Here is a 26,255-nt window from a genome sequence, read left to right as displayed (position 1 = left end):
TCAATCTCAACTCTTATGACACTTAAATTCTCATGATTTTCTCAAGATGTTTATTGGAAGTAAAGGTGGAGGTAGAGTAGAAGGTACAAGTTCCGTAAAATTCAATAGGAGTAGTTTTTATGTAAATTCTTTATTTGTTTTAAAAAAATCATTTAATATATATAATTTATTAATTTAAAATTCAACAACTCAAAAGATCTAAAGTTCAGAATTCATAAATTTCAATTTATGGATCCTCCTTTGACTGGTAGATGGTTATGAGAGGAAATAAATGCCACTAAAAAACTTAATTGAATAAGTTGGCTAGGAAAAAAAAAAAAAAAAGGATTAGTAATAATTGGGTGAATGAAGCCTTGTCTAATTGTTAACGAGTCAAGATGGGGATCGAGGTAGGGCATTCATTTAACTAGTTGAGAGGCATGTTTCACTTGTAATACTAGAATGAGCTTGAACATTGATTAAATGATTACTCCAATAAACAAGGCCAAAAGGAGATAATGATCCAGAGGGCAACTTTCAAATGAGGCATCTTTAGCGTGCCTTAAATTTGTTAAACTAAAATCTTTTAAGGTTGTTTGAGTTTGTGAATCACCTAAAATCAGATATTTGGTATCAAAAGACCCAGCATCATAATTTTTGCCCTAGAGCTCTTTGGCCTTATTTAAGAGATAGGAAAAGAAAATCATGATCCATAACCTTACTTCTTCTTTTTCTCTTTCATAAACTAGTACACAGTTTATTTTGCTTTGGAGAAGATCGAAAATAATACCTCAAAATTAAGTTTAAACAGCTCTACAAATGTTCAACTTAATTGAATTTAATTAATGTAGACGAGAAACATACAGAACATAAGTGTAAAATTGGAGAACTCTATAATAGTCTCCCACAAAATGAGGGCAACTGCCCAACCCATAGCATAAAACCTATTAACATATATCAAAGCTGAAAATTTCATCAAATGACTAACTGAGCTTCTGAAAGCAACTTCATGCATGTCCTTTACCCTCTTCCCACAAGATTGAACACATCGCTGCATATTAGTTATACCTCAACTTGGAAAGAAAGCCAAAATTGCTTGTTACATACCAGAAAGGGAGGATGTTTTGGCTTTTTTAGTCCTTATGGTCGGTGGTGAAGGGTGAAAAGAAGGATCATCTGTCCAATTCTTTTTTTGCCCCCAATGCTTCAACATACCCTTCCAATTGCATAACTTGTCTGTGCATAGCTTGAGTCGTCGATCCTTGATCTTGATTTTCCAATGTCCATCTACAAATTTAGCTTTCTCTGCTTCCCTTCTGTCCCATTCCAATTGTGCCTTCTGCTTTGATCTTAGAAGGCAAAAGTCCTGCAGCTGCTCGGGCATTGCATCATGCACTTTCCACCACTTGTGATGTGCAACATCACTCGCGAATTCTTGTAATATGTCTACGTTCCAGTTACAATCATAGTCCCGAAAACACAACCATGGCTTGTATCCTAAGTAGTGAAGGACATAAAGAATTGGAGGGTCAGCCCCGAAAAGATGTGTTTTCTTTGCTTTCACCACTTCATCATCACCAATCCAGAAGTTCTTCAAGAAGTTCATATGCTTTGGTATCCGATGCCACCACGTGAATATTTCGTTTAGGTAGCCTTGATCACCTCCATTATAGGACTCAATCTCATTTATGTGATCCATTAAGAGCTGGAATGTGCAATTTGATGGCTCGATCACCATGACACCAGAGTTGAAGAGCGTGCCATTGTTTCCCGTGGCTGAAATCTGTGGCATCCTAAACAAAATGTCTATGTTCCTAAGTATAAGCAAATCAGCATCAATGAAAATAATCCTGTCATAATCTGTCAACTGCCATAGCCTGAATTTGCTATAGTTCCACTCATTATAGGCATCTTTTTCTGCTTTAGGATTTCTTATTCTCTGTATAGTCCTGACTTGCCAGCCTGCTGCCTCGAGTCCGCTCCGGTGATACTCACCTATCGATTCATCGACAAGAATCACGAGGTCCCTCGTGGACCCGGCCATTCTAATACTTTGTGCTGCTGCTATGGCTCCGCATACATATACATGAGCTGAATGCAAGATTGTTGCATATGCCTCACGCCTTTTGATCCCCGAATGTTCTTCCTCTGTTATCATAACATAAACGCTATCAATTCTCAGTATCTCTAAATGGGATAATTACATTTTTGGATCGCTCAAAATAGCCAGCAAATATATGTGTTTTGTATATTAAGTATAAATATACACATAATATACATATTATATACAAAAAGATATACATATAATATACTTAAATATACATATAATATGTATAGGTTTTGTATATTTTGGCTAGCACCCATAATTAATTTCGGCCGATGGGCCAAGAATGAAAAAAAATCCTTATAAACATTCACATCACTAGAAGGAAAAACAATAGTAATCTTACCTGTTGTACCAAAGGGAAGAGCAAGTTCACATGATCCCACAGGGAGTTGAAGTTTTTCTCTAAGAACACTCAAGTCTGGCTTGTACAACCACGCGTTACCTTTTCTATAAACAAGCTCGTTGCACCTATAAAGATTCGGTATGGGGAAGCATTTGCTTATGAAAAGCAAATGTACAGGATGTTTGCCCTTAGCAGAGGAAGCTAAACCACCAGCAGCTAGTTGCAAGTGCAATCGCGCAACATCTCTAGACCAATTTCCTTCATTTCTACACGGTAACTTGACCGCTATGAGATCGAAGCGTGTCCTAGGGACTTCGAGTTTTGGAAAAGTAGGACAACTTGGAACATTATCTTCTTGTTCTTCATCAATCCACTCAGGATACAAGGTGTCCCAAGTCACATTTTTTTCGGCATAGTCAAGGTGTAATACTGTTTGATTGGAATTAGGAATAACTTGTCTCCATTCAGTGATTTCATCTTTGTTGAAATTAAGAAGGCCGATGTTCTCAACAACTTTATTTTGATCAGACAATTGATCCAGAGCTTGAGATACTTCCTCCCAGCTTATGTCTATATCTGATATGTATCTAGGATCAGAAGCACCCCATATCCACCTGTTCACAAAATGTTGCCTTCATTATATAATTTGTTTCCATTAATCAACGACTAAGCTGTGACCAATTTGGTTAACACCAAAAGAGGCCCTGTGCTTTGAATTTTCAAGTAGAATCTTTAGTTTTAAAAAAAAAAAAAATCTTCTCCTTTTTCTCCAATTTTCCTTCACTATCCCTTAAGCTAATTTTTCTGAGATGACCGATTCTTAGTATTGTAAATTATCAAAAAGACAAGGAGAAATTAGCCAAATGTCATTTATCAACCATTTCTCTTTCAAAGTTCACCATGTTATAACATGGTTTGTATACACAAATTTTATCTCTTCACCTAAAAATTGATAGGCCCTTAACCATGCTTAATACTTTATAAGCACCCTTTGAATGATTCATTGACTTTCAGTTCCTATCTATCAATTTTACATTCACACAAACGTAAAAGATTTAACTTATAATATACACTATACAGTGACAGTGACTATATAAATAATTATTGCACTATTCGTGTAATACGAACCTCTTTTGTTAATAACTAGTTCCACATAAAAGTTCATTTACACTGTTAGCATGTAGAAGTTAAACTCATAAATGTATAACAGATATTTTAGTTTCTTTTTGGTCAAGTATAGAATTCAAGAATATAAGAAGTAGAGCATACCTTGAAACACTGTCAGCATTATTATGTTGACAAATAGAAGGGGAAGAGAGAATCATGTAGAAAGTGCCAATCACAATGAGAAATAGTACAAGCTTTAGAGGATGGAACTTGCAATTTCTCTTCTCTTGAAAGGGGATTTGGAGGGGCTTTATGCCTCCCACATCCTTCACTTTTATTTTCTGTAATCTTCTTTTGCATGCATCTTCTCTGTAAAATGGCGTACAAGTAGGAAGAAAAATTGATTTAAGTATTCAATTAAACAATTATTAGTAAGTAATTTGTGTTAATTAGAATGATAATTAATATCCTTAACACCTCTTTACATTTGGTGGTGTGAATCTTAAAGTTAATAATTACACCTGATTTTCTAGTCCGTCATCCTCAAACATTCATGTTAAGTTTCCAGTATCAAGTTATCTAAAAATTAATTACTAAGTTATAATTCATAATTATAAGAGTGATTAGTAATATAGAAATGAAGCAGGCAAACTACTACAACAGATAAAAATACTCTACCAGTAATAAAAGCTTTTTCTGATGTCAATGTATATAAATTAAATCCTATGGAATATGGGCTCTCCTGAATTAATAATTGTCAGCTCTCCCTGTATTTGTTGGTTATTGAATGATGGTATACATTAATACTTCGGTTCCCACCCACTCTCTCTTTCTAGTATTTATTTATTTTTAGTTTCTCATTCAGTGTTCAGTAATGATGGGATTGCATCAGGGATCAGCTCTTAGCTCGTTTTTATTTGTCTTAGTGATGGATGTAATTGACACGGCATATCCAAGGAGCTGTACCATGGTGTATGTCATTGCGGATGACATAGTGCTGATTGACGAGACTCGCAGGAGAGTTAACTCTAAGCTGGAGGTCTAAAGACAGACTCTAGAGTCTAAAGGGTTCAGGTTGAGTAGAACCAAGACAAAATACTTTGAGTGTTAGTTCAGTGATGTGATGCGTGAGGGTGATATGGAAGTGAGGCTAGATACTCATGACATCCAAAAGAAAGAAAGTTTCAAGTATCTTGGGCCTATTATCCAAGGAAATGGAGAGATTGAAGATGATGTCAGACATCGTATTAGTGCGGGATGGATGAAATGGAGGCTCGCATCCGGAGTCTTGTGTGATAAGAAGGTGGCACAAAAACTCAAAGGCAAATTCTACAGAGTGAAAGTTAGACCAACAATATTGTATGGGGCGGAGTGTTAGCCGGTCCAGATCTCTCATGTTTAGAAAATGAAAGTTACGGAAATGAGGATGCTGCAGTGGATGTGTGGGCATACTAGGAGAGATAAGATTAGAAATAAAGATATTTGGGACAAGGTGGGAGTGGCCTCAATGGAGTATAAGGGAAGCGAGGCTTAGATGGTTCGAGCATGTTACGAGGAGATGCATGGATGCCCCGGTAAGGAGATGTGAGAGCTTGGCTATGGATGGCTCTAGGAGAGGTAGAGGTAGACCGAAGAAGTATTGGAGAGAGGTGATTAGATAGGACATGGTGCAATTACAGCTTACCGAGGACATAACCTTAGATAGGAGGTTGTGCGCAGGCACGGATTAGGGTAGAGGGTTAGTAAGTAGTAAAGTTATTAGTAGTGGTAGTATTTCTCATGTAGTTCTTATCATTTGATTTCTGTAACTATTTACGGTCTTTTATTATTTGCTTAGCATACTGTTTTGTTTAGTTGTTGTTCCTTTTCCCTTTTTGACCTGCTTTGTTTTTGCTTTATCCTGAGCCGAGGGTCTATCGAAAATGACCTCTCTAGCTCCCAAGGTAGGGCCACACACACACACACACACACACACACACACACACACACACACCACTTGTGAGACTATACTGAGTATGTTGTTGGTGGTGTTGATTCAATGCTCAATAGTTGTCTGTTTGGATTGATTAATTCAAATTCGCGCTGAAAAGTCTATTTTAGGGAGGTAAAATGCCTCTTACGAATAACAAAATTAATTTTCCGGACTCAAATGCGAGATCTTTAATTAAGGATGGAAGAGTACTTACCCTGATCACAACCTTTAGCCATTATTAATCTTAGATTTATGTCTAAGAAAGAGGTATATGACACTGCCTGGCTACCTCAACAACTAACTAATCCGTCCTTCAACAAATGAGATTAAAGATCTCATCTAATTATTTACTCTCGAAGAAATATTAAACTTTGAAACCTAGGTTGAACAGTTGGAATTCTTTACCTACCACATGTTGGACCACAACCGAGTCAATTTAATAAATCTCTAAAGGGTTGCTTAGTCTAATCAAAGTGATTTTATAAAATTAGGAAGATACAACTAACTCTACCTTCCCTGAACCAATAAATCTTCAGACTCACATGGTTCTGAGTTCCCTTTGCCTATCTGCTATTAAAGAGATCAGCTATTTTTAATTTCTTTTTAATTTATAAATATAAGAAAGAAAAAAAGAAGAAAGAGAGATAGTAATTCGAAAGTAATATAGGTTCTTTAGTTGAAAAAATTAAATCAGAACAAGAGAATTAATTAGTGTAACTTTTAAGTATGATGTGATCCATTTTCTAGTAAACTTACTTCCTAAGTTTTGGGGCTCTTTACTTGAAATTAAAGGACCAGCAAATAAGATTATTCTTGTAGGAATTTTAGTATAATCTATAAATACGGTACATTTTCTAGAGAAACGTAGTTTCTAAGCTCCGTATGCCAGCCACAATTTGAATTCTTTCCTTGTGAAAATCATGATATGACATGGACGTTTGGTTTTCAGTGACTGTATTTGTTAAAATCTTGCAGTTTCAATTTTTTTTTTGTGTGTGTTATGATGCCTTTGCATGATCACTTTGAATGGATTGTAAACCTTTATCGTCATAACTATCGTCATCGTGATTGTAAAGAAGATTAGTTTATACTATACACTAACAATATAAAAGAAAAGTTACGATATAATAATATATTTTAATATATTATACTAACAGATAATTTTCCTTACTTCTTATACAAACTATGCTCCACCTGGTCGTTTTTCACAAACAATATCTCGAAATCGCAGTCAAATATATTGAAAGAGCATGTCTAGTCTAGACACTAGTTCCAACTAAGATTCTGGGTGTTGTATGGTTGGTAGGATAAGGGATAATAATTTCGGGATAAAATGGAGAGTGTTTATTTTATCTTTAGTTATGAATATTAATTAATTTCAATAATCATTTTGTACTAAAATGGTGAGATTTAATATCTTATATACATGCGGGATAGCTAATTCATGAATCATTTCAACCAATGGGATATTATTATCCATCCCTCCGGTAACCAAACTACTCCAAGAGTTAATTCAAGACTTGTACAGAGTATAACCATTTTCAGAGGATTAAAACTTTGATACTAGCTTGACAAATTTATTTGCTTCTACATCAAATGACATACTATTAAAAAAAGAATATCTTATTATTGAACTTTCCAAATATATGTTATCTTTGATAAATTAACAGAAAATATTTTTCAAAAAGCTCACATTGATCTTCTAGCCTCCATGAGATCTCCAGCTTAATCCACTCGTATTCAATCTTGCTGGAGAAGAATGAAAATCAGGAATAAATCTGTGAAAACATATAAGGAAAAAAAAATACACATTGAATGAGTTCAATAAGAAATTAATGCTAAAAATTCTACAGGGAAAGTATTACCTCTGCATCATTGCCATTGAGTAAGACAAGGGAAAAAAACACATGGATTTGCAAAGTACACAAACTAAAAGGAAACCATGATTACTTCACAAATAAATGCTCTGTTCACGGCTATCCAATTAATAGGAAAAAAAACATCATTTTGACGTGTAAATTCAGAATTTAGAATCAATATGCTTAGACTGAATTTAATCTTATAATTATACTCCATATATATTTTAATTTTTTTATAAAATAATAATAACGCCTCAGTCCCGAAAAAATAATTTATACACACATACACATAATTCGAGTAGAAATCAATTGGTTTAGTTGAACCCGTAGAACCTGTACTTGATCCGCCTCTACTTTTGCATACTAAAACATTGTAATTACATGCATGTTTTCAAAAAAGGATGAAGAAAGATTGAACAGAAATCATAACACAAAAGAATTCAAACTTACTTTTGCAAATACTAGGCAATGAGAACCCACATGGAAAATAGAAATCTTGTTTTCTTCTTCTTTGTTCTTAATTTATCTGTGTTGAATTGAAGAAGGTGTTGAAGGTTTTAAGTTTTGTATGAGAGGGAGGAAGAAAGAACACTCTCAATATAAGAAACAACTCCTTCTCTGATTGAATTCTCCAACCTTTTCTATGTATATATATTTTTGTGAAGCTACAATAAAATATAAACTCTTTTAGATGAACAACTATTTTCGGGTGACTTTACCAAAAATATAAAAATATACATGTCTTTTCAAGTCAATAGCAAGAACCATTTTTCACCAACTTCTTTGCTTTCGAATTGTCTCTTCTTACAAATAAAAATAAGGAATACTGCAATAACATGTTTTTTAATTCTTCACTTTTCCTAATTTCCCTTTTAAATTCTTTACAACATATAAGTCATTCTATAAAGGAAATGGAAATTTCTTATTTCATTCTTTTTCTCATCTTTGGACCCTTTTCCCTTCTTGGAATGGGGAGTTAGGGGAATGCAAGGGGAGATAATCTTAAGGATATTGTGTTTGGTACGAAGGAAAATATTTTTTAGAAAATAAGTTATTGTCCGGCAATCAAACATTAAATGATATTAGCTTATATATTTCTCCGATAGGTCCTTTAAAATAGTTTCTAAATTTTTCAATATTTTTCTCCAATAGGTCATTTAAAATAGTTTTTAAATTTTACAGAGTTTGGATAGCGAGACAAAAAAAATTGGCAAAATATTTTCTGACATACCAAACACACCTTTAATCCATGTACACTGATATAAAGAAATTTTATTATATTATCATTGCACAAAATTAAAGTTGAACTATATTTTAAAATATGTTTCTTAGATTCAATAAGGTAATCTATTACTATGTTCATTTATCAACGGGTAGACTCGAAAAAGCCTGCGAAAAATCAACCTTAATTAACTATAAGACTGTATATTTTAAAGTTTAAATCTAGAGAGGAAAAGGAGATTAAAGATATTGTAGCCGCTTCGTAGAGACATAAGAAGTGGTTAAATTAGACTAGAACCTAATTAAAAAATAAAAGAAGGATTATCTTCTATAATTTTTCTTAAAGAAAAATATATTAACGTTGGCTATGTACATGTAGAAGGTAGGAAAAGTATTCTTAAAGGGAATAGTTCTAGTAGCTGGATTAGGTCAATGAAAACAATGTTTGTTTAGTCGATGATGTGCCTGTTTCGAGAATTATGATGTGAAACTGGTGATTAGGAAGTTATATCTACTTAATTAATTGTATTATAAGTACAAAAAGTTAATCATTTCAATTAGGTGATTGTTTGGAATATTACAATAACAGCCTGTGGCAGCCGGTAAAATTAATGCCTTTTATAGATATCAATTAGGTTTTTATTTAAAAGCATAATTACAACTAGTAATTTGATTAGAGTTTTAATCGGAGTAGGTTTTGCCTAACTTTTTTCTTTGGTTTTAGTTGTCCATAATAATTGTATCGTGAGTCATTTGGTTGTAGTAATGCCTACTCAATTTACTGGTCAAAAGTGATGAATCTGCTTGTGACTGATTATTTTTCTTCCCTCTTTTCGTGAAACAGTACAAAAGAAAATATTTTTCTTCCTTTTATTGCTTTTTGCCATAAAAAACGTGGAGATTTCTTTTAAGTAGTGAATGCATCTGCTTATTGTTTCGAAAAATTCACCGAATAATAATATCTAATGACAAAAAGAATAGTAATAGTAATTAAGATTAGCCCAATTTATTTCATTCCACTTATTAAGTTTCTATTTAATTGCATCACGAAAAGGGTAAAAATTACATCCCATAATTGGATATCTATTTGTCCAAAGACAAAAGAGTTAATATTTCCTAAAGTTGCTAAAATGGAGCTATCCTAATACGTTATGCAATCTCAACAATTAATCATTTAATTAAAGACTTAAAGTTATAAATACTGTACATACAATAATACATATACTATCATAGCAAGTCTAATATAAACTGGAAAGTAAAGTAATTGCATAATTTTGCCATCTATATTACATTAATAGCATAATTAAATTTGTTATATTGCCAATGTATATAACTTCAATCGTTTAATTAATTAGGCATTATTATCATGGTAACCACAAGGATCAAATAAATATTTTGGAAAGCTTGAGAGGTGAGCAAAAAAAGATTGAAAATGAGGTATGTGCTAAAAGTAACAAGAAGAAGCAATCTGCTTGGCACTTTGGCAACTCCAAATGTCTTTGTTTGATATACATACAAATTGGTGAGTGAAAGCTTGCACCTATCGCTACGTATCTCTTCGTTACTCCACTAGCCCCAACCCACCCCCACCCCCACCATGTACATTTGGTGTATATATGTATATATACTTATTTAACAAATATATACACTTAAACTAACTTCTCTAAATAGACATATATATATATATATATATATATATATATACACACTAGCAATACATGCTCGTGCGATGCGCCCCGAACATAGCTATTCACTTTAATTAGCCAGTCTTTAAGATTTGTATTTTAAAAATAACTTTTAAAAACATTCTAATTATTATTATATATCGCAACATATACAAAATGTATTTTATGTACCATCACTTTAGTTATAATTAAAAAATGGAGTTGATGGAATTAAGTCTTTGAGATGATAAGAGTCGAACTTTTTTTTCATTATCATGACAATGAAAGTTGTTCATAGATGTGAAAAAGAAAATTAGTAAGAATATGAGGGAAAATTAATAGTTTGATTCTAAATTTTTTTTAAAAAAATTCTTTAATATCTTATATGTATTCCAACAGGTTGATATCCATTTCAATTAAGTAACTGTTCAGATCCAAACATAAGAACCATTGTTGTATATATTGGATTTTTTAAAAGCAAAACTAATAAAATATTTTTATTAAATTAATTAAAAAATATATTATAATTTTTTATATTAACAATTATAGATAAAACAAATTGTTACAAAGAAATCAAAATTAGAAAGATATATGTTATATCGTAAATCACAAAATTTTAATTCTGAAATGAAAATATAAAGTAATACATTTTATAAATGTAAAGAAACAATAATCAGAGACTGCAAAGAAGAGTAACTAAGTAAAGTATTGACAAAGAAGGAAAATGGGCATAAAAGTCACTTCCTCCCTTCCCTTTTACTTGTCGACGTTAACATATCAAGAAAAAAAAAATCTTCTTATTTTACCCTTCATATTAATTACTCATTTTCAAATCATTCTCTGAGGCTATTGAGACTATACACCAATAAATATGGATATTATAATAAAATATATATACTTCATTTATTAATTCTCAAAGAACGTGAAAAGTCAAAAGTGAACTTTTGGTACAAATTTACATTGCTATTGTTCGTCCTCTCTTCACGTTTAAAGTATTGACAAAGAAGGAAAATGGGGATAAAAGTCAGTCTCTCTGTTTACTTTTACTTGTCCACGTTAACATATTAAGAGAAAGAAACCAATATGGTAATTATTAATTAGTACGAAACTTCAATTATGTTGATTGTGTATAAAGATAACGACTACGCATATATTATAGGCGTACATATTTGTATACATGTCATCCTTTTTCTTGTATTTCTTTATTATCATAGGGACCATCAAGCTAGGCAACGCAAGAAGAGTGGAGAGAATCATGCAGAAGGGGCTGGCCATTAATTTCCATGGAATTAATGATTGAATATTTGTGTGTTCTTATTATTAATTTTACCTTTCACATTAATTACTCATTTTCAAATTATTTTCGAAGGCTATTGAGACTTACACCAATAAATATGAATATTATGGTAAAATATATACTCTCTCTGTCCCATATTACTTGTCACTTTTCCTTTTGCACGCCCCTTAAGAAATCAGAAATAAAAGATGTATTTTACTATCTTACCCGTATCTCTCTCCAATAAATACATTCTAATCAAAATTGACTATTTTCAAGAACATTTATTACTAAGGGTAAGATGGGAAAGATTTAATTAATTTTATCTTGGTTTTGTAAATGAACAAGTAATTTAGATATATATATTTTTAGTAATGTGGCCAAGTAATATGGGACGGAGAGGATAAGATGTGAAAAATTTAATTAATTTTATCTTAGTTCTGTAAATGAACAAGTAATTTGGACATATATTTTTAGTAATATTGAGTACTTCATTTATGAACAAGTAAAAGTGTACAGATGAAATAAATATGTGTCGAAGAATTAAAATTGAAGTGCATACTTGTATACATGAGCAGAGAATAAATATTCAGTACTATGACATATGTCCACGTAGGATAAAAAAGTAGTTTAGTTATGTAGCCAAGTAATATGGGATGGAGGGAGTACTTCATTTATTAATTCTTAAGAACTTGAAAAGTCAACAACTATAAGTGCACGGAGGAAATAAATGTGTCGGAGAATTAAATTTGAAGTGCATATGTGTATACATGAGAAGAGATAAATATTCAGTTCTATGACATATGACCACGTGGGATAAAAAAGTAGGTGGTTAAAATGTACAATTTATATAGCTTGTGGTAAAAATTTCTATTGTTGTGTTAGTCCTCTCTTCACACTTATATATATTAGATTAGAAATAGAAAAGAAGAAAAATATATAATAAAAAAATAGACATATATTTTTAGTAATGTGGCCAAGTAATATGGACGAAGGGAGTACTTCATTTTTATTAATTCTTAAAGAACGTGAAAAGTCAAGTATAGTAATGTGGCCCAGTAATATGAGATGAAGAGAGTACTTCATTTATTAATTCTTAAAGAACGTGAAAATTCAAGTAATGTGGCCGAGAAATATGGGACGGAGGGAGTACTTCATTTATTAATTTTTAAATAATGTGAAAAGTCAAAAGTGAACTAGTAAAAGTATACGGAGAAAATAAATACGTGTTGGATAATTAAAATTGAAGTGCATACATGTATACATGGGAAGAAAGTAAATATTCAGCAAGAACATGAAAAGTCAAAAGTGAACAAGTAAAAGTGTACAGAGGAAATAAATATGTGTCGAGGAATTAAAATTGAAGTGCACATGTGTATACATGAGAAGAGAATAAATATTCAGTACTATGACATATATCCACGTGGGATTTATTAATTCTTAAAGAATGTGAAAAGTCAAAAGTGAACAAGTAAAAGTGCACGAAAAAAATAAATTTGTGTAGGAGAATTAAAATTGAACTGCATATGTCTATACATGAGAAGAGAATAAATATTCAGCAAGAACGCGAAAAGTCAAAAGTGAACAAGTAAAAGTGCACGGAGGAAATAAATGTGTCGAAGAATTAAAATTGAAGTGCATACGTCTATACATGAGAAGAGAATAAATATTAAGTACTATGACATATGTCCACGTGGGATATAAAAATAGTTGGATAAAGTGTACAAGTTATATAGCTTATGGTACAAACATTCATTGCGTGTACAATTTGTAAAGCTTACGGTACAAGCTGGAGGAGCTGTGTTCGTCCTCCCACCGTGCTTATATATATAAGCATGAGTTTGGCGGTGGTTTCGTCGTCCACCTCCAACTCATGTAAAAAAATATATTAACTATATAGAAAGATGGGTTTAGTCATCGACCAAGGGCAAATCTGTAAAAGTGCTTTATGAAAAGTAAGAACCAACCATACACTACTATAAAATAAATATTGTGTCCTTGGACGTGGACCCCATACTCCCCCCACCTGCAACTCTCCAATAAAATTTACATTGTGTCCCACACAGACAAATGGAGACGTGGGTCCCATATTATTAGCTTATTTAATTTTAACTAATCTTAGATTCCTATTTATTTTTAGTTTAAAGAATTATTGCACACTATTATGGTATTCACTTTCTCATACCAATTCACTGATTTATTATATTTTACACATGATATCTTTATAATTACGGGGGAAGTCTATACAAATACAACATTTTAAAAACTAAATGCATCTATTTATTACATTTTGGTCGATCAATTTTTGTTTGGGGAAGAAAGGAATTTTGTATTAAGCTGACATCAGAAGATGTAACATATGTTATCCATAAATTTCTAAAAATAAAAGATGAAATATCCAATAAAACAGTTAGAAAAATAACGCAATAAGAGAAAGTGAATACTTTGATCTACCAACAAAAAGATCTTCATGTGTGCTCATGTGGTATTCCCTCCATTTCAAAATAAGTGGTGCTTTTAGCATGGTTACATCCTTTATAAAATTACTCATTCCTAAAAAAGTAAGATGTATTTTTACTAACTTACCTTTAAATACCTTGAAAAGATGTAGCTTTTTAGTTTTAAATGAGTGTAAAATTGGAAGAATATCATTAATGCCTTCTTGATTATGTGAAATACCACTTATTTTAAAATAAAATGTATGTAAAACACCATTTATTTTGAAATAAAATGAAAAGGTAAAAACATCACTTATTTTGAAATGAAGAAAATATCATTGGGCCCGTGCTTGCACAGGCTAATCCCATCTAGTACTATATATAAGCATGAGTTTGGAGGTGGTTTCGTCGTCCACCTCCAACTCATGTAAAAAAAAAAAAAAACCGTGGACCCCATATTTTAAAACATCAAGCAAAACCCTAAACCCCTAAACCCAAACCCAACCCTAAACCCGTACCTTGAGAGCTTCTCTCTCCCGGAGACGTGAAACCCTCGCTAGAGAGATTTCTTGGGCCGTTCATGGCCTCTCCGGCCAATGGGCAACCTCCCACTGAGGTTGTCCCTCCTAACCCACCCTTAAATAACTTGAAAAATACAATTCCCATGAATTTTAAAGCAACCAGTTCACATACAATGGTTAATAATGGCGGAACTATTCTTTGCTCCACCACTGGACTTTTCGAAACTGCTGCAGCCAGCAGCTTTTAACGTTAACAGTAGTGGAATTTCGAACACTGCCAATACTTCTAACAGTGGCGAAGTGGTTCCACCAATTCCTTTAAAACCCATCGTTTATGTACATGGGGAACCAACAATTCAATATTCTATGGAAGAAATTAATCATATGATCATTCAAGAGGAATTACAATTTTCAGTTATTGGTAAGTTTACGTACGGAGTGCCCGACATGCAGTTTCTACGTACTAATCTTGCTAGGCAGTGTGAATTAAAATCAGAAGCTACAATTGGTTTGCTGTGTAATAGACACATTTTAATTCGGTGTAAGTTGTTTGAAGATTACGTAACTCATGTCGAAACCTGCGTTTTGGATTAAGGAATCACAATGGTACTATCCAATGCGAACACTCAAATGGGACCCATGGTTTGATCCGGAGAAAGAGACGAGCATTGCAATTGCATGGATTTCCTTTCCGACTTTAGCACCAAATTATTTTGGTCAATCTAAATTGTTTTCAATGGCTTCAACAGTAGGTACGCCACTAAAATTAGATTTGGCTACCAAAAATAAGACGCGACCAAGTTGTGCTCGTGTCAAAGTGGACGTTGATTTATTGAAGGAACATCCTAAGCGAGTGGCTATTCAAGCTGTTAATAGTTCTACTGGAGAAGTTAAAACCAAGTGGGTGACGATACAATATGACTTCATGCCGAAGTATTGTAAAGAGTGTTGTCTACAAGGTCACGATGAAGAAACATGTTGGAAAATTCATCGAGGAAATTGCTTCGAGAAGGGGAATTGAAGAAGGAGGTGAGGGTGAGGAGAAGGAAGTGCAATTTCATACTGCAGAGGATAAAGGCAAACAGGCGGCTGTTACAAATAAGGTGCAGGAACCAGGTACGAGCAAAAATATTAGAAGGCAAGCACAATTTAAGCAAGCAAATTATAGAAATAGGGACCATGTGATTAAGGTGTTGGAGAGTGGGAAAGTGGTTGGCAATGTGAAGGACTTATACAAATGGCAATCTAACAAAGTTAGGAAATAGGTAAATATTAATGGCAACAAGCAGTTGAATCTGGCCTTGCTAGCAGTCGAAGTAAATGGTCCAAAGAATGTAGGAAAACAGCTCGGCACTGGTTCAAATAATGTTCAAGTTGCCAATAAATTTGATGCTTTAGATGGTGTTGAAGAGGAGCAAGAGGAAGAAGTTGTTGATGACAACAAGCAGCTGATGGTAGCAGCAGTTCTCAATTCTGCTGTTAGTACTCCAGTTGTGGAAGCTGAGATTCCAACTGTAAGGAATAGCATTGGGAAGCAGGTCAATACAGTGGTGCCTTCCTCTGATGTGGTGGCACTAATTGATGATGGGACTACGGGAGTGGAGAAGTCCTTTAATATTGATGCACCTGTTTTTACTCCAGGCAAAAGGCGGAATTCACCAAGTCAAACTAAGCAATGGGTGCAAAGTGCTTTTCCTAAATATCCAGATCCTTCAGTTACTATGAACAAAGAATCTTTTGAGATTCCATCAAACAGTTATGGTCCTGGTGAGGAAAGGAAACTTTGGAGTGAACAAATTGAAGAGAATAATGAAGAAAATGAAATTCAAGGAGATAGAGCAGTTAGTGAGCAAAACTCTGGTTCACTAGGGTCAGCGCAACAGGTTCATGCAATGTTTGACAAGGTAATAGATGAAGAGGAAGTGGATATTTCAAATGCAGCAGATAACACTCAGGCAGTTGCTAAACATGGTGGCATGAGACATGATGCAGATGATAAGGAGAGAACCAAAAATGCAGATACTCAGGTTCAGGAAGAGAATGCATGTGGTGAAGAGGTAGATAAATTCTCAGCCAAAAAAGCCAATGATCTTCTTGAACAACAGGAAGTTAGTGCAAGTCCTAATGCAATCAAATTACATGAGAGTCAACAGGGGACTCCAAGAACTAGAGCTCACATACAGAGCAAGCAAATAGTTGCTCTAGTACCAGAAAACAAAGGCAGTGGGAAAAAAATTGGAGAGTGGTTCTAAGCTGGTGCAGTCACATGGAAATGAGAAGCATGGTGCTAAGGTGCATGGTGATAGGGTACAAATTTCAAATAGCATGCAGGAGTATAGCTTGGATGAGAATGATATTGATGAATCTCAAGATCAGACTGTTGGTGTAGAAGCTGGTATTCAAGCTCACTCTGGTGCTAAGGTACAAGATTTGGTAGAAAAGCGGAGAATTCAACCTCAATAATGACCAAAATGACCGGTGTTGCTAATAAGCAACGGTTATACATACGCATGTGTCGCGAAGGATAGCAGCAATGCTAATTCTAGGGCGAAGCAAACTCAGATAGTACAGCAGAACGCAAGACGAAACAAAGCTGAAATACACAAAGCTCCAGATAATGCTGCAGATTTGCAAGTAGCAATTCCAGATGGGGAACAGGCTAAAATAGATATGGATGAAGAATCGGTTTGCTCGTAATTTTTTAAATGCGCAAGAGAGAGAGTGATATATTTCCTAGATGATAGCAAAGGGCCTGGGAAATCAAAGAAGAAAGCTGCAAAAGATAATGTACCTCATGTTTCAGGGGTGACAACAAGGAGGACAAATTCTAAATCTCATATGTAGTGATGAATGCACTAATATGGAATATTAGATCAGTGAATACAAAAAAGGCTTTTAAAAGGCTTTTAACAATGCATACAAAACACAAATTCTTTCTTGTAGGTTTGATGGAGCCATTTCAACAAGCCTATAAGATGGAAAGTTACGAAGAAAGGTTGGGGCTAGAGGGCTATTTGCAATATTTACGGCAAAATTTGGGCCTTTGTTGATGAAGAATATGAAGTAACTTGATCTTGATGGACCTTTGTTCGCAGACTTACACTGAAGTTATTCAACTGGGATGTAGATATGGAATTGATTGTCACCTTGGTTTATGCTAAGTGTGATAGGATTGAAAGAATTGAACTTTGGGATTCTTTGTATAATCTTGCTTCTGATATGACAAGTCCGTGGTTAATTGGGGGAGACTTTAATGTCATCACTGATGAGGAGGAGAAGTATGGTGGCTTACCTATGTCTATGAATGAAGTTGAAGATTTCAGCCATTGTATTCAATCATGTAATCTTACTGATTTGGGGTATAAGGGAAGTGTTTTTACATGGTGGAATGGGAGAAGAGGCGGATGATTGTGTATTCAAGAGGTGGATAGGTGTTTAGACAACTTTGAGCTTCAACGGTTGTTTCCGGGCTTGGAAATCACTCATTTGATCAAGTTTGGCTCGGATCATTCTCTTTCTTGCCGATTGAATGCAAACAAGAGGTCCAACAATTTAAGAAATCTTTCAAATTCTTAAATTTCTGGACTAAGCATGATACTTTTATTGATGTGGTGAAAGAAAACTGGGAGACGGATGTGGTTGCTAATTGTTTCATGACTTTTAATGCGAAGCTGAAGAAAATGAAACGCAGTCTTATCCCAATGGAGTAAGTCCACTTATGGTGATATTTTTCAGCAGATCACTAACCTTGAGGAAGTGATTAAAGCTCATGAAGCACTCTTTGAGTCAAATCCCTCTTATGCTTAACATGAGGGGAGAAACTCATGAAAGTGCAAGTTGAACTTACTAGAGTATTGTATTTGGAGGAGGAATTTTGGAGGCAAAAAGCTGGAATGTCTTGGTTTCAAGATGGTGACAAGAATTCCAAATTCTTCCACGCTTATGTGAAGGGCAGAAAAAAAATACTGCAGTTGAAAAGAATACAAAACTCACAGGGGCAATGGCTTGACAATGAGGAAGAGATTGCAGAGGAGGCTGTTGGGTTTTTTCAGGCACAATTTCATGAAACTGTGGTTCCTACATAGTTTGATATCTTGAAACACATTCCTTCCATGATTAGTAACCAGTAGAATGAAGAACTCGTTGCAGTCCCTACTAAAGAAGAGGTGAAACAGGCTGTGTTTGGTTTATATAGTACAAGTGCAGGTGGTCCTGATGGTTTTACAGGATTGTTCTTTCAAACATGTTGGGATATTATTGGCGATGACATTTTCAACATGGTTTGGGATTTCTTTAGAGGTTATGAATTGCCCAGGTACATAACTAATACAAATCTTGTGTTGTTACCAAAGAAGAAAGATGTTCAGACCTTTAGTGACATGAGGTCTATTAGTCTGAGTAACTTTGTGAACAAGGTGTTTTCCAGAGTAGTACATGAGAGAATGGTGCATTTGTTGTTGGATTTGATATCACAGAATCAAGCGGGATTTGTGAGGGGTAGAAGCATTGTGGAGAATATTTTATTGACTCAAGAAATAATCACTGATATCAGACTCAGAACAAATAAAGGTAAAAAGAATGCCAATGCTATTGTTCCTAATGTTGTGATGAAGTTGGATATGACAAAGGCCTATGATAGGCTGTCATGGATTTTTCTTACAAATGTTCTGAGGAAAATGGGATTTTGTGAACAGTTTATAAGCCTGATTTATGAAATTGTTGGAAATAACTGGTATTCAGTGCTTATTAATGGCTGACCTTATGGTTTCTTTCATTCTACTAGGGGTGTTAAGCAAGGTGATCCTTTGTCGCCTACTTTGTTCATATTAATTTCTTTGAAGTATTATCAAGGGGTTTGAATGCTTTGCATAACAATTTGTGGTTCACTGGGTTTGGTTTGCCTAAATGGAGTCCAAAAATTAACCACCTTGCATATGCAGATGATACTATCATATTTTCTTCATCGTGTGAGATTTCATTGGGTTTGATCATGAATGTTTTGATCGAATATGAACAAGCTTACGGCGGTTGATCAAGAAGGCCAAAAGTTCAGTTTATTTGCATGATAGGGTGGCTGAGGAGATATTTCAGCAGGTAGAAAGGGTTATTGGCATTGCAAGGAAGGAATTTCCTATGATATATCTTGGCTGTCCCATTTATTATGCAAGGAGTAAGATGGCCTTCTACACAGAACTTATAGCAAAGGTGAGAAACAGATTGTAAGGGTGGAAAGGGAAGTTATTATCATTTGGTGGAAGGGCAATTTTGTTGAAGCATGTGCTACAAGCCATGCCTATGCATTTGTTATCTGATGTTGAACCACCTTCCTTTGTGATTAAGAAACTGCACAAGATATTTGCTCAATTTTTTGGAGCAACACTATTGGTGAAAGGGGCAGGCATTGGACAGGTTGGGATACTGTTTGCTTGCCTTGTGATGAGGGTGGTTTGGGTTTCAGATCACTTAGTGATATGTCCATGGAATTGTTTGCTAAGTTATGGTGGAACTTTAGAACCAAACCATCCTTTGTGGAGTTCTTTCATGAGCAACAAGTACTTAAAGAAAAATAACCCCATACTTGTGCCATGGAAAGAAGGTTCACACATTTGGAGGAAAATGCTTCAAGCAAGGGACTTAATTGATCATTAGATGTGGTGGCAATTTAGAATGGGGTCCTCATTGTTTTGGTTTGATAATTGGACTGGTTTGGGACCTCTTTATTTTCTAACACCTTCTGATTTCTATTGTAATGAAGAGATTAATAATGTGTCTGATGTAGTCACAGAATGCGGATGGCATGAACAAGCAATCGAAATAACCTTCCTGAAGAATATGCAGACTATATTCTTAAAGAATTGCAGCCTCCAGCTAAGGGTGATGAACTTGACAAACCTTGGTGGATTCTGGAAACTCAAGGTGATTTCACTGTTAAGTTCGCATGGGAATTTATAAGAAGCAGAGGTGAGAAGAGGGATGTGTACAAGAAGATTTGGGTGAAAGGGTTGCCTTTCAAGATTTCGTTCTTAATGTGGAGGGTGTGGCATTTTAAAGTGCCTTTGGATGATGTTGTTAGAAGTTGGGGATATCACATGCCTTCTATGTGCATGTGTTGTGCTAATCCCAAAGAAGAAACTGTCCCCCATATTTTCTTGAGATGTGAAACTGCTAAAAAAGCATGGTCTTATTTTTGTGGTGCTGCAGGTATAAATATAGATGGCATGCATTTGCACCAAGTTATTACAAAACGGTGGACCGCTGATGTGATACCAAGGATAAAACCAATCTTTTATGCTATTCCTTCTATCATTGTTTGGGACTTGTGGAAGAAGAGAAACGGAGACAAGCATAGGGACAAGGTGTCAATTAGTAGAGTTATATATCAGGCTTCAACTAATATTCAACAATTTGTGAGATTGAGGAAGCCGGTATCAAAAGCACGTCCCTCGCATAGGTGGCTGAAATTCGAGAATTCTGGAAAATTATGTTCCAAAGTTGCAGGTGACTAAGGTGTGGTGGATACTGCCTTTTGAAGGTTGCTTGAAATGCAACACTGATGGTGCTACTAGGGGCAACCCTGGTAGAAGCTCATATGCATTTTGTGTAAGGGATGCTACTGGTAACTTGGTTTATGCAAAAGCTAAAGAAATGGAGGACAGTACTAACTGTGAATCTGAGGCTATGGCCCTTCTTGAAGCTGCAAGATACTGTCTTTCTCAACAAGTATATTCTTTCATATTGGAGACAGATTCACTCTTATTGAAAAATATTTTGGAGAGGCAGTGGAAACCCCCTTGGAATATAGCCTTTCTTTGTAGAGTAGATTTTGGAGATTATTGATAATGCGTGTCCAGTGCGATATCATGAGAGGGCAATAAATTAGTTGATCACTTGGCTAATTATGCCCTCGATCATGGGGAGGTGATTGCGAATTCTTTTATAGATCTGGATCCAATGGGAAGAAAGATTCTCAATAGCGACAAGTTGCAGTGTCCCTATTTGAGAATTAGAACTCAAAAGAGATATTGATGAATCTTTGGAGTTTGGATGTGGTCTGAAGATGCAGCTTATTGATAGGATATCAGTGTGTGGTGTTGCCCATTTTACTGATAATTTGACAATAAGTAAGAGGAGGGTGGATTTCATTGGTATTTCTTAATGAGGGGCAAAATGGGAAATATGGTTTTTTAGGTCGAAAAGTCTGCTACGATGATGGATAATGATTTATACAATCATTTACAAATATGTTGTATGGAGAACCTAAGGGTTTGGACTTTCACGACTGTTTTTTCATGATGAGGGGCAAAATGGGAAATAAGGTTTTTTGGTGGGAAAATGGGAAATAAGGTTTTTTTTTTTTTTTTTGGTGGGAAGTTTAGGCCATTGAAGGAAATAAGGTTGCTAAGTTACAGGAAGCAGGTGGTTCAGGGGTAACTTTGGCAATTATGTGGCAAGGTGTGTGTGATTGGTTATTGCAGATGGAATAGGCTTAAGAAGGAAATAAGTGTTTTCGGAAATATCATATGCGAAAGTTCGGGGGTAAATTTGGCAATTATGTGGAAATGTGTGTGAACCTTATGCGGAGAGGGTTCGAAGGATGTTATGTCTTGAAGAACTTTTGTGATGACACTAGGGCCTTGTAGGTAATATGTATTACTGATCCACTCCATGTTGGAAATGATATAATACATATTTAGTGGATGAGGACAACTAGTGAAGTGGAGGTGCAGAGTTCAGAACTGGTGGTGTATGTAGTACTGGTTTCTGGTGTGATCACAATGTGCTGGTGTGAAGAAGAGGAATATGGGAAGGGAATGGGTACATTTTTTATGACTACTGGAGGAAGACATAATGATAAACTGGCACTATAGGCTAGAAACACCAGAAAAACAGCACAAGGAAATGAGTTTGCAAAGTTCATTGCTCTAACTCTAGGAAATGAGTTTGCAAAGTTACAGGGAATATGCACAAAGGCTGCCTTTATTCATGTGCAGGTGGTTCAGGAGTAATTTGGCAATTTTGGGGTAAATAGACTGATAGTATTTGCTGGATATTGTGCTTACTCTAGCATAATTATTTGGTGGATAAGGGCATTTGGTCAGATGAAGAAGCCAGCACAGATGAAGTCTGATACATTGAAGTTACAACCAGGGGGGAGTTCTGGTTTGTTTTCTCTGGTGCAATGCTAGTTTTCAAGAAACATGGCATGGGAACAAAAGAGTTTGGACATGACCTGGTGTACTTTGAAGACTCCTGGGGTAATTCAGATGTACTGATCAAGTAGACTAGGAGACTAAGCAGTTATGCTGAGGTGTAAATTTTCTTGGTGCTGGATTGTGTGGAGGGAAGTTGTTAGGCAATTTGCAACTCATAATAGATGGAAAACAAAGACATCAGTAAGTTTTGTGGCTCAGACCTGGTGTTTTCAGTGATAGTGAACCATCATGCTCAAGTCCATTTGGAGGAAAGCATGGTGGTTTTTTTACTCTAACAATGTACTCTATTTTGCAGGTTTAGCATGGACAACAATAGGTGGCCAGGGAAGCTAAGATATAACTGCATCACTGATCTTTACAAATGAAGAAATGATGTGGTGTAGTTTTGATTCATTCATGAAGTTGGTGCTAAATGAAGTGCAACTGCAGGGCATCAGTGCAGCTTCAGTTTGTGCAGCACTGCTGGGGCACAACATTGCTATTTACAGCAGCTAGGAAATAGCAATATAGTATAGTTGGGAAGTATATTGTAGGTACTTTGGCCTGGAGATACAAAGCACAGGTTTAGCATGGACTCACGAGAACAAAAGGAGGCCAGGAAAGCTGAAATATGGCTACATCACTGATCTGTCAATATGAGGAAATGAGGTGGTGTAAATTTGAGCAAAAAGAAACAAAGGCTGCAAGGGCTACTTGCAGCAACTGCAGGGAATCAGTATAGCTTGAAAATTGTGCAATACTGTTGGGGCAAAATGCTGCTGTTTTCAGCAGTTAGAAAAAAGCATGCTTTGATTAACATTTTTGCAGATACTACAGTTGGGAAATGGAAGAACATGTTATTTACTGTACATCTGCAGGTTGTAAACAGTTTGATATACACAGATATACCAGTGGTATACATGGTATACTGTGCTATGATTGGGACTGCTTGAACTACAAAGTTACACTCATGATCTATTTATTGCTTGTTTCTCAGTGGGTGGTATTAGCACCCCGGGATGCTCATCCTACTGAGGAATTATCAATATTTAGAGAATGTAGTGTCCTTAGGCAAGGTTCGGAAAAGACATAGAACCAAGGCTGCAACTAATATCACTAGTGCACTCATGGCAAGGAAACAGCTGCAGTATGCACAAAAGAGATCTCCAGCTGGTTTTTCTTCAAAGGAAACTAAAGCCAGTACCAGACAAAATTGCTGGTTTAATTCAACAATTTAGCAGGCAAGACTACATGCAGCACTTCTGGTCAAGATCACAAGACTTCATCTGCTGAATCAAGTAGCAGTTTTTTTGTCTGAATTTGATCATCAACTGCTCAAGATCAAGTTATTCATTTCATTTTTCACTTTTACTTCCACTTCTTTTAATTAATTCTTTAGCAATTTGTAGCATCAAGTTAAGACAAGCTATAAGTCTTAATTTGGTCATTAGCTTAATTTTCTCTTATTATTAGCCTTTGGCTACATTTGTAAAGAACTTTTGGATTTGCTTTGAGAAAATTTATAAAATTAGCCCTAGGCACCAAAATGCCTAGTGGACCTTATTAAAAAAAAAAAAAACATAGGGTTTTCAAGAAACCCCAATTAAAGAGCATAAAGAGCAAAACCTTGGAATTCATTTTCCAGGACCAGATTACTATTCAAGTTTGAGAGCAATTCCAGGTATGTTAAGCATGCTATCTATATGAGGAACATTGTTTAATCATCTTCATACCTCAATTACCATAATTCTCAAAAATTCAGCTAGTTCATAATTTTGCCCTAGTTCTTGATTTTCATAACCTAGAGTTAAAGCTCAGTTTTCTGATTATGTTCATACTTATTTTGCATGCTATGGACCCTTGCTTGATCTAAAAGACTTGTAATTCAATCTATGAGTCTCAGAATGCAGTCTAAGTCATCAGTGAGGTTAGAGAGCCAGTAGTAAGTTTTACACCTGTTGCTTCATGTTTGATTGGGCCTAAGGCCATAGTTATGATTCATATGCATATGTAATTATTTTGGGCCGAAGGCCATAGCTTTGAGATCTCATTATTTATTGGGCTTGAGGCCATAGTTACATGATATTTGCACAGGTGGTTTCTATACAGATCAGCTCATGAGATGAGCACTCAGTTTCATTATGATTTATTCTTCATATCCCTTATTATTACTTCAATTGCTTATCATACTTGTACAATTCAAATGTACTAACGTCCTTATGCATGGGCCTGCACTTCACGGTGCAGAGTCTGACTTTCAGGAGGATACAACAGCCGCTTAGCTTCCAGCGCTTTGATACATCAGCTAGTTGGTGCCCCTCTCATCCAGGGCTTCCCGTCAATTCCTAGTTTTTCGAGTATTAGTTAGTCCATTAGTATTTGAGGAATTTCAGGGTCTTGTCCTGACCAAGTTATTATTTCAGTATTTTTATCATAGAGGTTTCAAAGACAAAAACTTTAGTCAGTTGTGTTGGTTTTGCCTCACAACATTTATTTACACACACACACACACACACACATTATATTGAGTTAGAGAATTATCTTGCTTCGTGTTATATCTTGCATGCTTCCATGATAAAACTGTTAGATTTAGCAGCCATGGGTTCGCTCAGTCATAGACAGTCAGGCACCGAGTGTCGTGTCGAACCCAGGCCATGGTTCGGGGCGTGACAAAGCTTGGTATCAGAGCAGCCAGGTTCAGTGTCGTAGGTTGTCTATGAAACCGTACCCAGTGGGGTCTCCTTTATATGTATGACGGCCGCATGCATATAAATAGCTGACCACCAGGGCATATTAAGGAAGTCTTACTTCTTTATATTCTAGATTATGCAACTAGAGCTAAAACTCCAAGATGTCTTCCTAATTCTTGCGTTTACATAATTTCAGATGATTATAGCTCCAAAGAGAAAGACTACCAATAGTTTAAGGGAAGCTTCCAATATTGCTCGTCGCGAGGCTATCCGAGCCAATTCTGATCAGATGCCTACGCCAGAGACTACTCATACTGCTCCAGCTCCGACAAAGATTTCGGCTCCGCAGACCGGAATAACTAATATGGATTTTGGGAGTGCTATTGCAATGATCACATAGTTAGTGGCTTCTCAGGCCTAGCGTCAGGAAACCGGGTCTAATTCTAGAAATCATGGAGAATCCTCTAGGGCTAAAGAGTTCTTGAGAATGAAGTCCCCCAGTATTCTTGGGGACAAAGAAGGAAGAGGACCCTCAAGATTTCATTGATGGTCTTCAAAATATTTATAGAATGATGATCATGACGGAGACGAGAAGCGAAGTTTGCGTTTGGAGCTCACCAGCTGCAAGGAGTAGCAAATGCCTAGTATGAGACTTGGGAATTATCCCGAGGTAATTATGCTTCTGATGTAACATGGGATAAGTTCGTAGAGGCTTTCCTGGACCATTTTATGCCTATTGAGGTCTGAGAAGCCAGAGCTGAGCAGTTCTTGAAGAAACATGAGACTGTTCAGGATTACTACTTGGAGTTTATGATTCTAGAAAAATATGCTACTAAGCTTGTTCATAACTTGAGTGCCAGAGTAAAGAGGTTTTTCACTGGACTTG

At 35.4% G+C, this 26,255-nt stretch overlaps 1 protein-coding gene across 2 annotated transcripts; it reads right to left on the bottom strand.

Moving 5' to 3' along the window:
- Positions 1-797: 797 nt before the first annotated feature.
- On the bottom strand, positions 798-8,009 carry LOC132059314 (UDP-glucuronate:xylan alpha-glucuronosyltransferase 1-like). Of its 2 annotated transcripts, none has more exons than XM_059451894.1 (5): positions 7,798-8,009; positions 7,202-7,232; positions 3,699-3,905; positions 2,430-3,061; positions 798-2,127 (listed from the first exon to the last, which is right to left on the bottom strand). In XM_059451894.1, exons 2-5 carry the CDS (start codon positions 7,219-7,221, stop codon positions 1,079-1,081), a joined length of 1,908 nt encoding a protein of 635 aa, XP_059307877.1. In that variant the 5' UTR covers positions 7,222-7,232; positions 7,798-8,009; the 3' UTR covers positions 798-1,078. The 2 variants fall into 2 exon arrangements, with proteins under 2 accessions (XP_059307877.1, XP_059307878.1); XM_059451895.1 differs by having other exon boundaries at positions 2,430-3,043.
- Positions 8,010-26,255: the final 18,246 nt, after the last annotated feature.

This window comes from Lycium ferocissimum, chromosome 6, assembly GCF_029784015.1.
Source record: "Lycium ferocissimum isolate CSIRO_LF1 chromosome 6, AGI_CSIRO_Lferr_CH_V1, whole genome shotgun sequence".
Taxonomy (NCBI): Eukaryota; Viridiplantae; Streptophyta; class Magnoliopsida; order Solanales; family Solanaceae; genus Lycium; species Lycium ferocissimum.
Note: the sequence above shows the minus strand (reverse complement) of the source record. Positions and strands in the feature narration are given on the sequence as shown.